An 18,152-nucleotide genomic window follows, 5' to 3' on the forward strand; every position below is an offset into this window, starting at 1 on the left:
AAGAACTTCACTTTAATGCAGCAGGCATTTAGTCAGCACCTGTTATGTATAATGCACTGTACTCAAGGGTTAATTCAAGTTTTGTGAGGACTGAAGCTTATATAATTTGAGGATCCTTTTATGAAAAAAGAAAAAAAATTGAAAATTCAAATTTAGGCACAGGGCCTTAAAAGAGGACCATGCAAGTGAGAAACCCTGAAGCTTCAAAAACTTCACAGTATATATGTCTTTGACTCTAATAGCTGCTATGGGAAATCAAAGATAACGAAGCCATAATCCCTACCTTGCTCAAGCTTAGAGTGAAATCTGTGCTAACCTTCAAGGATACTCCTATTAAAAAAAAAAAAAAAAAAAAAGAGGAAAATGTATAAAAGGGCTTTGATCTCCTGGTAAAATAATTTTAGATTCCTTCTCGTTTAAAAATCTTTATTTCAGTTCTCTATATAGAACAGAGTCGTATCAAAGTCTTAGACAAATAAGGTCATTTCTTACAAGGGAACTATTTTTTACTCTCTTTATCTCCCATTACATAAACCATTCAATGGTGGTGGGTTGCAGTTACCATTATTATTTTAATAGGTTGAATTGACAAGCCATGCTCACTGTTGACTTTTTTGCAACTCAAGTAACTGTCAACAGATGGTAGTGATGATCTGTTATGCGATGGGGAACAAATGATAAAGGTGTCTTTTCATGTGACCTTTAAAGACATTAGAAAAATCTTCTCAAAATGCCATTCTGCATTGAAAATAATTACATGAATATTTAATTTTACTCTCGATGAAAGGTGAAATCACATCAGAGATATAAACACTATCAGATTTTTAAATAAAAACCTGAGCACAATAACATTAACCCATCTGTTCATTCATTCATTCATTCATTCACTCATTTATCCATTCATTCATGCATTGAATGGGGAGTGTCTCCTCTGCTCCAAGTACTGTAGTAGGCTTTGTGGTAGGGTGGCCAGCGGCATGGACACATTGCTATTCTCATGGAAACTACAGTCCTGTGGGGAACACATAATCAACAGTAATTCCTTAATAGTTCTCTAAAATTCTAATATTCTGCAGGTAGAAAACTACAAAGTCTTATTTTTATGTCTTGCTTTTCTATTATTGTTTAGAAGAAATAGTTTTAAGTATCAGAATTTTTTTTTTTTTGCATTTGGTTGTTTTATTCTAAACGACTAATTAATCTGTTTAACAACTAACTTTTGTGTTCCAAAATTTTACAGTCTATTGAAGTTTAAGTAGTTATATTCTCTTTTGAATTAAAATAAAGAATAGCTCCATAAGTCTGTCCTGAGATGCTGTACTTAAAATTCATGACATGAATACCTGGAGAGGATATTTAATCCTAAACACTGGCTCAGTTTGCTCCATTATAGATGGTGCCACTATCTTTATGCCCTTCTTCTCTTGATGAACCCTTTCTGTAACTTACATTCTTTGATTTCTTCCAATTATCAGGATCATGTGTCTACTCAAAGACATTCCTTTAGATACTTTTCTTAAAGGAACTCAAACTCTTCCTTGTTCCATGACACATTTAGATTCATTGGAACATGGCAAATAACTTAAAATTCTTTTACAAAGCAATTTCCACAAGGAACCAATGATAGTATTTGTATTTGTTGATTTTTATAAAATAAACAGAAACTGATGGCTAATGTAGCTATATTCTGGGTCCATTGAATTGCTTAACACTAGATGAAAATAATTTGGTGAAAATGTAGAAGAATTTGTGTTGTTTTATTTATAAAATTTCTTGTTGAAAGGAAGAGACTGGCCATTGACCCAAATTCACAATATAATTTATATCTGTTACACACAGGAACAAGTTTAGGATCATATGAATAATATCATATTTGTGAAAATAATGGTATGGACAAAGAAAATTTTAGAAAATTCATTTTATATTCATTTAAAGGGATTTAAATGGATTTTGTACACATTAAAATATTTGAAGGGCTGCACTTCCCTTCTTCCTGGATCTGTACTTCCTAGACATAAATACCACATCTGACATACTGCCCAAATCTGGAGTCTTTAAAACCTACAGGTGAGGTATACTTTGAATTGATTAAGTCAGTATGCTTTGTATGTATTGTTAACTCAGATATTTCATTAACTTTCCATTTTTATGGTTCATTAAAAACAGTTGTTTGAATCCCTAGAACAATAATTAAGTCATAATTTTTCTTAATTTTCGAATTATTGTTACATGATGCACAGATTAGTCATTGCCTCTTGTCTTTCTTTTTTTTTTTCTTCCAGTAAAAGAAGCGTTGAGCCCTCTAAAATTTAACAGATGGAATCTCCCAGAAGTAGATCCAGAAACTATGCAAACCAGTGAACCATGGGTGTTTGCAGGTGGTGATATTGTTGGTGTGGCTAACACTACAGTGGAATCAGTGAATGATGGAAAGCAAGCTTCTTGGTACATTCACAAATATATACAGGTAGGCATTTGCCATCACTTTTAGCTAATTTTTTCCAATGGATATATACTTCTTCATTTATTTTTGCTACTCATTCATGTAAACATTTATATATGGTATATAATAACTATATATGACATCTGTCACATACATATATTTACTTAGTTAAACTTTTTTTTTTTTAACATGGACTGATAGGACAACTGTTTAGTTGATTGAAAATTCAGTGTGCATTTCTACAGGGAAATGCCATGAAGTTATTAGTTCTGCTGTGTTCAAAATATTTATCAATGGCTTAAAGACATAGATAATAAATTTATCAAGTCTGGATGGTACACAATATGGAAGTAGATAAGAGCTGTATTCCTAATGATCTTACACAGTCCAGAAAACTATGTTGTCTGTCCATTTGAATCAGATGAGTTCCTATCCATTTCCCAAATTATATGCACCTAACTGAAAAGAAAACAAATGTTTTATAAATTTCAATTGTAATTTTTTCACTCTTTAGTTTTATGAAACAAATGCAGAATGTAAAAATGATAAAACATAAAGTTGGACATACTCTTACAGTAACTGGGTGGTCATGGGGAAGAAAAAGGCCATAATTACTAGATCATAGTTGTCTCACTTTTTGACAAAATGCTTTGTTTTCTTCTTGCTCTGTAATTTAAGTGTAGATACAGTGATCTCCTTTCTATAAAATGTTTCTGGAAAAGTTTGCTCTTATTAATAAAATTCTTCTTTCTTTCCTATTTTGAGAAAGACTCTCTATTCATAACATGCTGTCTGCCTCTCTTTCAGTTTCTTTTGTTTGTCTCTCACATGCTAACAAAATTTACTTTGTCTTTAATGTCTCCTTGGATAGTTTTCTTCCTCTTTGCCATGATCATTTAGTCTTTATGGTCACCCTCCTATTTTTTTCTGTAACCTATGCAGGACTTCTTACCTACCAGGGACAGCCTAGAGTTGGTATTGATTATATCATATTCTTTATGTTCAATTCACTGACCTAATCCCACCTCAGCGCGGCATCTCTGAGTAGTGGGGCCTGGGATGTTGTGGTCTAGGCCGTAGTGTGGTATCCCAGGGCCCTAAGAATGGGTGTAACCAGCCTATAGGTCATGCATAGAGACAAAAGTGTGATTTAGGAAACAGTGTTTTGTGGAGATGACAAATCTAAAATAAGAATGCTGTCCAAATCACTCATAAGTCAAAAGGGACAAGGCTAGGAAGAAAAGGGGAAAGGAATGCAAGTTTAACAGGCAGAAACCTGGGAACCCAAAGGAGCAAAGTTGGGAGTACCTCCAGCTCCAGTCTCTGCAGCACCTGTACTTTGGAGAGTCTCCATAGTCTCCGAAATACACAGAATAGCGCTTCAGCTGCCCAGGATGGACTCCTGATTTGGCTCCTTTTGCTCTTTCTGTTGCAAAACTTATCACCCTATATTTCTATTTCCTAATTTTACTCTTCTTGTCACAGCACTCTCCATGGTCCCAGTTGCACCTCCGTATAACTCCCTCATCTGTATTTCCATCTGTGTAATTCCATGATATAGCTGTCTGCTGATAATCTTCACTCGTGTGCCTACTGTATATTTCAGATTCACTGGACATCACTTGGTTGCCTACACTTCTAATTCATTGCTATTAAACTAAACATACTCTTCTAAACCTGTTCCACCTCCAGTATTTAGTGTTTCTGACGTTTCTGACATTAATGTTTCTAACGCTTCAAAGCCTCTAAATCGGTGTTCCTCAGACTTCTAGATTACTGATTTACAGATTACTCAGACTACTACAGTTTTCAAAATCAATTTTGAAACCAAAATAGGCCTTACAGCTTCTTCTTTTACTGAGTAATGGCATTAAAGCAAGCGTTCAAACACATGAAATTAAAACATTTACTATATTATATATACAAGAAATAATAAGAAAGTTTGTGAGAAAAGTAGGAAACAATACAATCTCAGAATAAGCTACTTCTTAAGAGGGTATGCTTGAAAGATATACACTAGTGTGTTTACACACACATATTTTTTCTCATTATAAAATAACACTTTTGTACACATCTTTACTTATGAACTATTTAAATTTTATTTTCCTCATCTCTCTCTCTCTCTCTCTCTCTCTCTCTCATATTTATCTGGTCAATTCTATCCCTGTAAAGACTCTTTCATACACTTACTTTAATTTTCTTGTTTTTTGTGCCAAATACAATTTTTGGTTGACCAGACATCTCACTGACCAGAAAGTCTGTTAACTTCTTGAAAAAATGAGAGTAGAATCAGAAGATAAGAGAAAAGCCTCTTGTGCTAGGCCAGATGAAACCTAGTGAATGCATTAATTTAGTTTGCAGGAATGAAAATGGTGGGAAGGCAGAGATACTAAACGGATTTGAAAGGTAAAATTGAGTGACGGACAGTGGAAAAATGGATGTGTTAATTTTTTTCCAAAGATTTAAATCCATTTATAGCTTTTAGATTAAAGTACACAGAGAATATTTACTATATTTGTGATGATTGTGGTTTGGTCATACTTCACAATTATCATTCTAAAGGATTCCTAAGGGTGTTTTTCTTTTGACTTTACTTTTATCTTTTTACTTCCCTGAATCTAATACATGTGTACTGAAAAAAATGAGCATTTTATTTAGCTTCCACTTATTCATAAAAGGAAAGAAACAGACTTTTTAAAAAAAGATTTATTTATTTATTTATTTATTTATTTATTTAACAGAGAAAGAGAGAGAGAAAGCACAAGTAGGGAGAGCAGCAGGCAGAGGGAGAGGGAGATGCAGACTCCCCGCTGAGCAGAGAGTCCGATGCGGGGCTTGATCCCAGGATCATTACCTGAGCCGGAGGCAGACCCTTAACCGACTGAGCCACCCAGACGCCCAGAAACAGAATTTTACATATGATGAAAAAGAAAAGTGCATGTGCTTTAAAAATACCTATTGCTAAGAATGATAGTATTTGAAATATAAAATAAAAAATTCCTGACCAGTAAGAGTTTTGGTTTTGGCTGAAGGCTTTAGACTTGTCAAACAAAGTGTTGAATTGCATTTTAAAAATGGAGTAGAAATGGAAAGCAGGTAAAATCTGTCAAGTAAAATCAACACTTCCGCCTTCCTGCCTGTTGGTTGCAAAGTGCTAAGCAGTGATAAAACTAAAAAGGAACATATAGACAAAGTGATATTTTTCTCTCTCCGCTCTGTCATTAACTTAGTTCTGGCCTCTATCGCCTCTTAAAATTGCCTCCACTTCTTCCCTTGTCAAATCCAGTGAGCCTGTCCTGCAGCCAGAGTCATCTTTCTGGAGTACAAGTTGGATCCTCATTTCTTCATTTAAAACCCTTCAGAGGCTCCTCTTTGCACTCAAGATAAAGCCTAATCTCCTTAGCTCGTGACGCTAACTTGAATTTCCCCTAGCACGCCAAGAGTTCTCCTGAATCTGGGCCTTTCCCCTACTCCCCTCATTTCATCTTGTCTCGATCCTACTCCTCCTTCAGGTCTTGTTTCCTCCTCCTCTTGCAGGCACATGGTCCTCCTGTGTGCTCAGTAGCAGCCTCTTTCCCTGACTGAAGCCTGCCTACCTGCACTGTCTCTGCACAGGCCAGTGGCCATGCTTATTTGTTACGTCCTCAAAATAAATACAGTAGTCATCTATTAAATAGGAAAAATACATAGAATGAGATAATTCATTTTAAAGAAATTTAAAGAGGAGTTAAGAAAACTAATGAGTTTGTTATATAAGTTCATTAACATTGTAAATAAATAATGTTTCCTTCAAATGCAACATCCGTTAAGAAAAATTTCATAATGCCTGAAGTGTATTCATGAATGAAGGTTTATCACTGCTTATCTTATGTTTTACATTAGTTTGGGGGGAAATGGAACACTAGATAGTGTATTTTAAAAATGATTTAATACACACATTATAGTATTAATTCATGCATGCAATCATTGCAATTGGATATTTTGAATTTATTTGCAATATGCTTTTTCAGACACATGTGATTATTTAAAGATATCCCTGTTGGGGTTTCAGTCATTCCCATAGTTGTCTGAAGAGAGCTTCACTTATTTCATTAGTTAATTTGATCAGTTACCATTTATTGAGTACCAGCTGTTGGGCCCAAGACACTTGACTTTGGGAGAGTACCAAAGTGAATAAATGAGGAGAAGTAAAATACAGCAGTTAGAAATTTGCGCTCTGAATTAAAAAGACCTGATTTCAAACCCAGTTCCAATACTTTCGAACTGTGTGACCTGAGGCAAGTTACTTCATCACTCCAGGATGTGGTCTTTTCAGGGGCAAATAAACTATTTATTAATAAATGAGCAATAATAATTAGAGTTTTAAAATGGTTTTAGAGAACAATTATAAAAACATGAGATTTTGAATAGAAAGCATAGTATAGGATTTTAACAGACAAAGATTAAAAGAGACTATTTCTGGTAATTATGAAAGCAATTTATTTAGCCATTTATTTATTCATCCATATACATCCACCTGTCTATCCGTGTAGTCATTCAGCATGGATTCATTCATTCAATAAACAATTTTTTTTAAAAATAGTGGTTTCATCCTTGGATAGTACTAATTTCTAGGTTTATAAATGTGAATTAAAACATGAAACTTGCCATTAATAACTTGCCATTACTACAACCAATAAATACTACAGTCTGGTAGGAAAGACAGTGGTGTAAACATGCATCTGATATAATATAATAAACAGTAATAAAAAATGTAAAGGCACAGGGTAGCATGGAAGAGATAATGATTGTTTCTATTTAGATGTGGGTATCAGGATGTGGAGTCAGCAAAGGCTTCATAAAAATCAAGATACAAATAAAGAACGAGGATAAGAAAAACTGAGTGATTTGAATTAGTGGGACTTAAAGGGGACTGCTGGCTGACACTGTAGAGCTTGCTCACCACCCAGGGGAATCCCAGATGAGGGTACTAGGGGGCTGAAATCCTGACCAAACTCCACTCACCTAACAGAGGTATCTTTGTTGTGCTGCTTCTATTCAGAGGAAGGAGTGCTTTCCTTGAATTGTCACAAAGGTGCTTTCTGCTTGCGCTGTAAGACTTAGACCTGTGCGGTGGCTTCCTTCAATTTCACCAAAAGGCGTTCTGGGTTAGTGGAGGCCCTGAACATAGAGAGTATGTAGGAAAAATGGGAGAAAAGATCTGTGATTATACTGGGGTTAGGACATGATAAGAATACCCAGTTTAGGATTTTAATTTGGGGTAAATAATGAGGCAGAAATGTGGTAAGAGTTATTTGCATAAAGAAGTGGTTGTGTCAGATCTTGTATTAATATAGAGAGAAACATTTTCCAATTTGTCAACATTTCCCTCTTTAAAAGTCTTTATTTTATTTCATATTTTTAAAAAGATTTTCTTATTTATTTGAGAGAGAGTGAAAGAGAGCATGGGGGTGGGCAGGGGAGAGGGAGAAGCAGGCCTCCCACTGAGCAGGGAGCCAGACGGCTGAGCTGGATCCCAAGACCCTGAGATCATGACCTGAGCTGAAGGCAGATGCCTAACCGACTGAGCCACCCAGGCTCCCCTAAAAGTCTTTATTTTATGATATTAAACTTATTTGTCTTTAGTTGTGCTAATAGATGATCCAATATGACTTCACCTTTGTTGTTTATAATACTATGATGTTAGTAGGAGTCGAGGCATATTTGAATTTTTTTCTTCTGCTTGAATAAGAATTACTGAATATCTAAAATAATTTTGACAGTGTACTCTAAGAAAGAGTATGTAACTGCAAGAATGACTGTAGCTAAACAACAAAAAAAATTCTATTGATTTTAAAATTTATTGCACTTTCACTTGCATCTTTCCAGTGGATATATTTATTTAGCCAGTGTGCATGTGTGTGTCTGTGTGTATGTGTCTATATGCATGTGTACATGTATGTGGACAGATAGATAAAAAGTTCTGTACTAGGAAAAAAAGAAATTAACCACATGAACCCATCAACCTTCCTTCAAAAGGTGCTTTTAGCAATGTGTGAATGCAAGGATTACCCATGTGAAATAGAGAATAGACACATAATAAAATCGACAACTAATTTTACTACAACCAATAAATACTACAGTAGTCTAAGAGCAGAGATCAGTGTTGACTAGAATTATTGGAGAAGACTCATGAAAGAAGTGCTCCCTGAATTTCACCCTCCTTGGAACATACCTGTTCTATTTACTGTCATTGTAATAATAGCTACGATTTGTTTAGCCTCTAATATACATTGTGTATGTTTTGGTTACAATGGGTATCATTATCTTTATATTTTTATTTCTTTAAAGGTTTTATTTATTTATTTAAGAGGGTGAGAAAGAGAGAGAGGGAGAGAGAGTGCGAGTGGAGGGGGGCAGAAAGGGGGGGAGAGAGAGAGAGAGAGAGAGAATGAATCTCAAGCAGACTTGAGCTTGGAGCCTAGTGTGGGGCTGGATCTCAACCCTGAGATAATGACCTAAGCTGAAATCAAGAATTGCAGGTTTAACTGACTGAGCCACCCAGGCACCCCCATGAGTATCATTATCTTTATTTTGTAGCTTTTAAAAATAAAGTCTCAATAGATAAAGAAACCTATTCTAGTTTAAGTATCGTCTTAGTAATGAAGCCATTGAACATATATATTTTCCCCTGGATTGAACTACTTTTCTGATACTTTTCAACTCTGAATTCTTGCTCTTGCTAATCATCTGCAGCCCTAGACGTCTTCCCCTACAGTATGTGTTAAAATTTAAAAATAAAATAATGCATTAGGAGTGTGCCTGAGAGTTCCTCTATAGTTGAAACTATAGAGGAGAAGATTGTGATTGGAGGCTGTAGCTTATGTATAACTTAGTTCTGTTTAAAAATATACCTTAACCAGAATGATTAACTGACTAGAAAAGTTCTAAGATTAGTCCACATCTCCTAACTTCTGGGGAAATAAAATAGAGGGATAATTAGCTCAATTAATATAATTAAAGACCTAAATTTAATTGTTAATTGAGGATAAAGATGAGGCACTTTAATTATATAGGTAAATCCAGAAATTTATTAACAATAAATTGGTTAAATCCAGAACATTCATTTAAAAAACAGAGGAATATGAAAAAGTTCTCTTCGTCTAGGAGAAAAAAATCAGTAATTAGTTGATTAATCTGAAAAAGTTAAAATGGGGAATTATAAAAAGGATATACACATATGTTAAGCCTGTCATTTTATTTTAAAACACATAGATATTTTCTCCTTTTCGTTTTTCAAAAAAAAAAAAGCAGAATCAAGTTCTTTTTAATCTTATGGTTAGAGTTCTATCATGTTTCTCGTGTAAACTTGTTTATAATATACTGCCTACAACTTCTGGTTTTGTTTTTTTAAAGTCGAGCCATACCTTCAGGAAACACAAAGCAATTCCTGGATTTTTGCATGGTTGCTCCGTCGGTCATTTCATTTGTTTAACCTGCATCTAATTTGATAGCAACTTCTTTTTTAGCAACTCACCTTTATCATGGCTTTCAAAAATGAATATTCAACTTAGTTTTCACAGACTCAACCCCCTTTCTTTTCACATTCATATAGCTCTTCTATTTATATAATTTTAATTTACATTTAAAACTAACACAAACCGGGTAAGGAACATACAACTGATTCAATAAGCACACAACTGAAGTGGGGGAGTAGAAAGTTCATAGACACACAGGTACCCTCCTCATTGCAGAGATTCAGCACTCCTTGTCCCTCCTTTGTGTCTCACAGAAGAACGGGAGAGAAGAAATTAGTCCAGTGAGTCTGTTAGGTGCAACCAACTTGTTAAGGGAAACCGTATGATGCCTAAGATCCTTCTTTACCAAAGGCAAGTCTTAATACAAAATGTATTTACAAAATGGTATTATTAATCGGCAAAAATGTCAGTAATTTACCAAAATACAATTGTTTAGAAAATTGGGCACTTACTTTGTTTTAGTATTAACATATAAACACATTTTGTCACAAAAAAGTAGAGGAAAAAGCCTATATGTTATCTCACCAGGCTACATCCTCCACTTAGAGCAAACTTGTAAATAGAATGCAGGCTAAGTGCTTCTAAATTCTAATTCTAGAAAAGAAGCTTGATTTCTCTGAAGTAGTCATGGTCGTTCTGAGAAGATGATCTTACCAACATGAGACATCTTGTCAAATAAAATCGGTCCAAATATGAAAATTATCATCTCAAAACCTATGGATTTGATTACATTATTAGAGCAGTCCTCCATGTCATTATTTTGTGATTCAGAGTTCTATTTTAAATTTACTATCTTTTAGATGCAACATTAAAACAGCCCAGTATTTATTACTAGTAGTGGAAGGGATCGAGTAAACTTAGGTGTTGCTGCAGGAGAAGCAGTTTCAGTGGTATAAAGATCAATATTGAGTGACAAAAGACAAGGGTTATTAGTAGAAAGATAAATATGAAAAGAATAGGTAAGGGATTGAAATTCAAATAAAGGAAAAAATTATATAAATATGGACAAGAAATGAAAAGAAGACCTCTTTTCTTTCAGGTAGAATTCTTTCTGTGAAATTCAAACACTATGAGAAACTGCAGAGGATAAGAAAGGAGGCATTGGGACGTTAAACGTATTTTTAAAAAATAAGTTTTGTTGCTGTGTTTACAAGTGATTTTGGGAGTCACTGAATTGAAGTTGAATGGTTACACAGTACTGTTTATTCGCTGCCACCACGTGAGATCAGCTTTTAGCAACAACAAAACGTTATTTTTTTTTTTTCATTTTTGGTTTCTAGTGGTTCTATTATATATGTGAGTTTGCCTGTGTGCATCTTCCCAAAGGATATTCTTTTTGTTTCTTCCTCAAACTTTATCCTTTATTAAACATGCTCTATTCCTATAATAAGTATCCACATTAAGATGCCTGATACTGTTTTGATTATTTTCTTTATGAATCTGTGTTATTCTTTCCAACTTGTCAATCCCCCTTGAAACTAATTCTTGTGACGGAATTATCTTTGAACATATACACGAGAGACACACATAAATATTCTGGCATCACACCGGGTCTAAAATGTTTTTCTTTCTTTTTTTTTTTTTTAAGAGTTTTTATTTATTTATTTGACAGAGATAGAGACAGCCAGCGAGAGAGGGAACACAAGCAGGGGGAGTGGGAGAGGAAGAAGCAGGCTCATAGTGGAGGAGCCTGACATGGGGCTCGATCCCGTAACACCGGGATCACGCCCTGAGCCGAAGGCAGACGCTTAACCGCTGTGCCACCCAGGCGCCCCCTAAAATGTTTTTCTTAACTGTATAGGATCCCAGAGCACAGGTGTCTTTTAAGTTTTCTCTTTCTATGGTGTTTTCCAGCTGTACAGTGAAGCGTATATGAAATTTTCATGAACATTATAGTGAAGTTCTCTAACAGTTAATGTGGTTCTACTCAGTTGTATATTGTATATGGGTCCGTTTTGAAATAGATGTTTGTAAAGTTCTTCAAAACTATTATAAATTCCTTGCATTGATGACCTACTCTTCTCCTACTTGAGGTTTTTGTGTGTTTTCCTTAGGTTCGATTGCAGCTCTAAAGAATCCGTAGTTGTTGAGGGAACTAGGTATCTCGGGGGATTGATAATGAGATACAGAGCCTTTAACCTCTTGGTCACTAGTTCAAATCTGCCCCAGGTCAAGAGTGACAGAAAGTCATTATCATCTGATGGCAGTTCAATAGGCTATGTGAAATGAATTTGTGATTTCAGTACCTAGAGGAGAGAGAGATTCATGCCATAGTCTCACCATTGAGTGAGTGAGCAAAGATGGTAGTTGTGATTTTAGTTTGAGGAGAAAGGAGGAGTTCAATCATAGCTAAGTATTCCATTTTTTGGAGCTGAGACTTCTTTTGGTGGATTTGTTGATGCAATGGCTTAGGGTGGCTAGGCTTGCCCTTGTGTTGGTTTGTGATTTGAGGCAGTGAGATGTACACCCATAGGAATCCCTATCTGTCATTGTTGCTAATGAGGTACAATTCAGCATCACTAAATTGACTTCTAAAAAGTTATTTCAGTCCCAGATGGTGATTAATTCGAGATTGAAAGTGACATTATTCATGTCTCCTGTTTCTTCAGTGCCCTTCTGCATATATTTTTAAAATGTTTCCTTTTCCCTTTTAATCATATTATTAATTTTATCTACATTTGGACATATGACTGAACATTTAGAGGCCTATTCATTCTTGTCAATCTTTCACATGAGAAATACTGAGTTAACAAACAAGAATAGAAAATTGTTAAGGACACTTTGAAGATGGGGAATTAAAAACTGAGCACAGTGAGAAAGGATCATTGCTATAAAGTTAATTGAATTATGTGCATTCATATCAATAAATGAAATCTTTCACCTTCTGCCACTTTTAGGGTTGGAGATTATGTGAGGGATTTTGTCTTTCTAATATCTTTAGTGAACAGTCAGGTTATTAAAACTTTTTGGGATCTCTTTTAAAGGAATTATCTTTCTAAAGAGGACAAAGGCATATGTTTATACTTGAAAGATTTATAAGATCACAGCATTTTCTTCATAATGGAATATTTACATTTTTATTTTATAGCAGGCTCACTGATTTTCAAAAAGAACCCACATTGTTGGATTGTAAGGATTTTAAAGCTATCTCTGATAATTTTTATGTGAAAATAAAATCTAAAGAATGATAGCTACCATGGCTCATATTAAAGATTACTGCTCTGTACAAAGATGAGCAGTTGCTAAAAATATGACAGTCTGGGATTTTAGAAAACAAACTTGGAGGAACTTATCTATGTCCAAATCTCCATGGCTTAGAAAAACTTCAGTGCCAACTTTGAAGACACTTGTTATCATTATCATTGCTTAGAATATCATGTTAATTTCACATCTTCAAAGGCATTCTTTTGCCCTGAAATATACCAGTGGTTTCTACAATATCTGAAGAACTATGATTTGAGAATTAGAAATTTAAATTGCACAGGCTTAATATTAGAGCATTTCCGTTACCCTTTGCAGGTTTTGAGGCAGCTTATTCGACCTTACAGTCTCACCAGGAAGCTAATGGGAAAGCCTTGCAGCAATCTTCACAGGAAAGTTTCCAAATGTCAAGTGTCATCTTTCCAGCTGTTAGATGAATGGGTAGCCAAGAGGCATTTATTTGGGTGTGCAGCCCCTGTGAAATCTGGGTGAGGCAAGAGAAAAGGCTATAATTTGGTGGTTAGTTTACCAGTATTGGTATAGTTGCAGATCTCCTTGCCAGGCAAAGGACTTCATTTTGTGGTTTAATGATTGACAACCAACTGCAGTGTTCCTGCACTTAGAGAATAAAAATGCCTTAAAAAAAAAAAGAGGCATCATCGATATGTCATACTAATTTTTGAATCCTTCACTGCTTCAGATAAAAACAATCTTATCGACAGAGCTGGCTTCTTCTTTTCTAAATCCCTCTCCAACTGAGAGGAGGTAAGACTTTTCAAATGACAACTGTATTAAAATCTTGAGACCTATTGAAAAAGTGTCCTTCAGTTTAAGATATATTGCAAACTCTTTAATTCCTATGTTAAAAGAAGATTGATATGAATCATTGGCCACTGTCAGGTTGAAAAACAATGAATATCAATAAAAAGACAGTTTTAAATCATAATGGATTCAGTTTGAGATAGTGATAGACTCCAAAAAATAATATTGAAGTATGTCATGGCTAAATGCTGTTTCCATGCTAAGTTTTTCCACTTGGTCAGGATCACGGTATTGAAATGACTTCAGCCTGATTTCTCATTGGTAAACTGTGCCTTTAGACTGAACTAGAATCAAAAGTGCATGTGATCTCATTTTTATCCCCTCCAGTGAGAAGTGGTGAAGTTAAATTTGCTTAGAGTCATTGAAAAATGAAGTCCGTTTCAAGTGTTTATAAATAAGCATACAATAAGCCCTATAGACTGTCTATAGAGTTTGCCTTTTTTATGGTTCAGCCATATTAATTTTTTATGAATTCCCTAGATAAATATTTCAAAATAATTATTAAGGATCAGAAGCTTGACTTTTTTTCTATTAAAATTTCTGTTTGTAAAAATGTGTAGCTTTTTGTGTATGAACGGGGATTGACTTTTTATAACATCTATATGTTGTAAAAGGAAATCAAGGAAAAAATAGGAATGAGCCTATATCCAATGGAGCTATGAAAACGAAACTATCTAGTTGGTGNGAAAATACCATGACTAATAAGTGATTTTAATGCCTTTTATTGACTTTATATAGGGTTCCAAACCTTTATTAAATGGCAGCGTTTGACCTGAAAAGTAATTTAAAATGAAATTGTCTCCATAAAGGCAGAATATATCCTTACCAATATAGCAGTAGATTGCTACTTCAGGTAGATAACTCAAGATTAGAATGGTTAAAAAAATAACTGAAAAATCTGATCCATGCCATACTGAACCTGACCTCAGTAGGTGCTGAGGGAGTATGAAAGAAATTAGCCACTGTGAGGTCAATTGATCCAAATGGGCTATAGGTATCACGAATTCCATGCCAAATCAACACCTTGATGCCCGGGGCTGTGTGGCACTCATGAAAATATCACAGTAGAACGAAGCACCAAGAATGTTTAGCTTGCTGGTGGAAATTTAAATGCAAAAATTTTAATCAGAACTTTGTTCCTCTACATTCAGTGATTTAGTAAAGTTGAGTCTTATACTAAGTTGTGAAGGATTAAATTGAAAATATCTAGATACAGGTGGTATAATGAAAGCCTAAAGGCCAGGAGACCTGGGTTCAAATCCTGACTTAATTACTCATTAGTTCTGCCTTTGGACCTTTGGGAATGTCACATTGCCTTTTGGTTATCTCACTTACGGCTCTGAGACAGCACAATGTAGTCACAGAGGTGGAATTCTCAGCTCAAGGACTTAAAAATGTTTAAAATCTCAGATGTGTTATCTTGAGCCTCACTATCTTTATCCATAAAAAATATGAGATTATAGTATTTTATGCTCCTGAAACCCAAATTATATGTTAAAAATAAAGAATCTAATTTATCAAATAGCTGTTATATGTTGATTATCTTTTTAGAGGCTTAACATTCACATCATACTCAAAATTATGCCTGCCAGAGTAACTATTTTTTTCCCCATTTTACAAATTAGAAAACGTATGCTAAATTTTGTTGAGATGGCTATGGCCCTGGAAATATTTGACTCAACCACTTAACATATGGGTCAGATAGGTGAGGAACAGATTTTAAAAGAGTCAACTCAACTCATAGGAAAATTCACTCAGAAGAAAAGAACCATAATAGAACTATTTGAAAGGGATTTAAAATATTAAAGATCCCCAAAGAGATAAAGACAGCAATAGCATCTGTAGAAAAGAACGGGAGAAATGTAATGCCTTTGTCAAGGTGTTGATAGTATGGCCTGCTGGGGCTAGAACCCAGGTTTTTTCATTCTCAGCCCTACTGTTCTCAATAATCATCGTGCCCTGTCTTCCCCGTGTCCTTTGGGTAAGCTTCAGTCGAGCATATGGAAGGCAGAACACATAAGTAAGTCTCTGCCAGTCATCAGAGAACTCTGTGCCAGAGACAGGATGAGAACAATGGCACTGGACTTTGATAATCCATGAACTGGTCCTCAGAATGATCTTCATTTTTGGATCCCTTGTCATGCACTGCATGGTCACTGTATGCCAGACAACATCCCATGGGAATGTAGCCTTCAAGGTGATTCTTTGTCAGTTTCGTTCTCTGGTATCCTCAGTGCCTAGAACAATGCCTACCTGATAGTAGCTGGTTGACCAATAAAATGCCTACCCTATGGCAGCCACTTGATAACTATGACTGAAAAACTGAATGTGCTGAGGAAATCTTTTAGATTATGGGGCACACAAAGCAGACCATACAAATTCACGCGGCTCATTGATGACAAATAACTACTTAGACTGCTCAGATAGGCGGTGGTGTACAGTTATCATGGAAACAGAAGAGTAGAAATGAGCATACCAGTGCATTACGATTTTTCCCCTGTGATCCTCGCCACCATTCTTTACAAGAGGTATTTTAAAGGTGGGACAAATGAGTTTCAAAGTGGTCTGACTGACCTGTCTCGGGTCCAGAAGTAATATCTGAGCGACCGTATTAGTTTGTCCCTGCATCCCATCCCCACCTTAGCCTATTTCAGCGACTTGTCCTCCCAGAAATACAAGGGTAATAGGTTAACAGAAAAAAAGGTATTGCCTGGTAGGTTGTTGACTTACAATTTTGAGCTTTTTATTCCAAGTCTTAATATTTAACATTGCTGTTGTCACCTTTCTTAAATGTCAGCTTCTTTTATTTACCTTCATCACTCTCACCTTGATCATGCTGACTTCTTTGTGCTGCATGGATTTGCTGTCAGGCACCACCCTGTGCTGGTCACCAGGCTTTTCTTACACTAGTCATTGACATCTTGTCGGCAGTGTCACCACCTTTGCCACTGGGCCTGTGAATATGGCAATTGTTACCTTACTGATTGACACTTTTGAAAATTTGTCAACATGTTATTTATTATTTTTGTGGGGGGTGGGGTCCTCAGCTAACTTACAAACCACTTCTCAAAGTTAATTCACTAGTTTATCCTTTCACCAAACCCCTTGGGGTTTATGACTTAGGGCCTCTGTGTAATAGTCTATGTGCTATTTTCTTAATGAATGATATTATAATTAGTAGAAGGTAAAAGAAACCAATGTTATTGCAGTAGCTCAATTGATAAATTGAACCATTCATTTCAGAGTCAGAGAGTATACCAGAACTGTTGGTATATACATGACTCTGCTCACCTCCTTCTCACATCTGCTCAGATGTTACTTTATTAAAGAAGCCTCCGTGGGCACCAAATGAAAACGTACCCTGCCCCTAGCCCACTACTGCCTAACCCACATGTACTCTGCATTCTGTTTCTGAGGAGAAGCCACTTGAAAACACACTATTTTGGGTTCCTGGACACAATTGCAGTGTATGGTTATGAGGGGGTAGGGGATCCCCCTGCTGCAAAGCAATACTTGGAACACAAATTGGATATTCTGTAATTTAACTCAGTTCCAACACTATCTACCTTGAAATAGCATCAAATCCCACAAGTAAGCACAGTTATGCCAGACTGTCCCTCCTTCTGCCCTCCCCTGCCACTTCACATGCCAGTCACAAGCCCAGGTTACCACCTCTGTTTTTTTTTTTTTTTTTTTTTTTTTTTTTTTTTTTTTTTTTTTTTTTTTTACCAATGAGCTGTAGATTGGAGGTTTCAATGACCCCGTCCAACTCAGGATGCCAATCTTAAGTCCAGGTTGGTACCTGTACTTCTGACCAACTGGCTATAGATCAGAGGTTCCTGTGACTGCCTCTTTGGGTTTAATATTTGCTAGAGTGGCTCGCAGAACTCAGAGAAACATTGTACTTACTACCTCACTGGTTTATTATAAAAGGATGTAATTCAGGAGCCGCTGGGTGGAAGAGATGTGCAGGGCAAGTATGGAGAAAGGGTGCAGAGCTTCCCTGCCCTCCCCAGGTGCACCTCTCTCCCCGATCTCCACCTGTATGCCAACCTGGAGGCTCTCAGAACCCTGTCCTTTTGTTTTTTTATGGAGGCTTTATTACATAATCACTATTAATTAAATCTTGATTCAACCTCCAGCCCCAGGAGGTCGGGATCAAGAGGATG

The 18,152-nt window shown here is 35.8% G+C and overlaps 1 protein-coding gene across 2 annotated transcripts in view; it reads left to right on the top strand.

Annotated features, from left to right (window-relative positions):
- Positions 1–18,152, top strand: part of DPYD (dihydropyrimidine dehydrogenase) — a 788,358-nt gene that overhangs the window by 391,596 nt on the left and 378,610 nt on the right. For both annotated transcript variants that reach the window (XM_040626997.1, XM_008697678.2), the window contains exon 12: positions 2,283–2,467. In XM_040626997.1, the coding sequence (XP_040482931.1) occupies positions 2,283–2,467 (185 nt within the window). The remainder of the gene's footprint in view (positions 1–2,282; positions 2,468–18,152) is intronic.

Source organism: Ursus maritimus, unplaced genomic scaffold, assembly GCF_017311325.1.
Source record: "Ursus maritimus isolate PB19 unplaced genomic scaffold, ASM1731132v1 scaffold_12, whole genome shotgun sequence".
In the NCBI taxonomy this organism is placed as follows: Eukaryota; Metazoa; Chordata; class Mammalia; order Carnivora; family Ursidae; genus Ursus; species Ursus maritimus.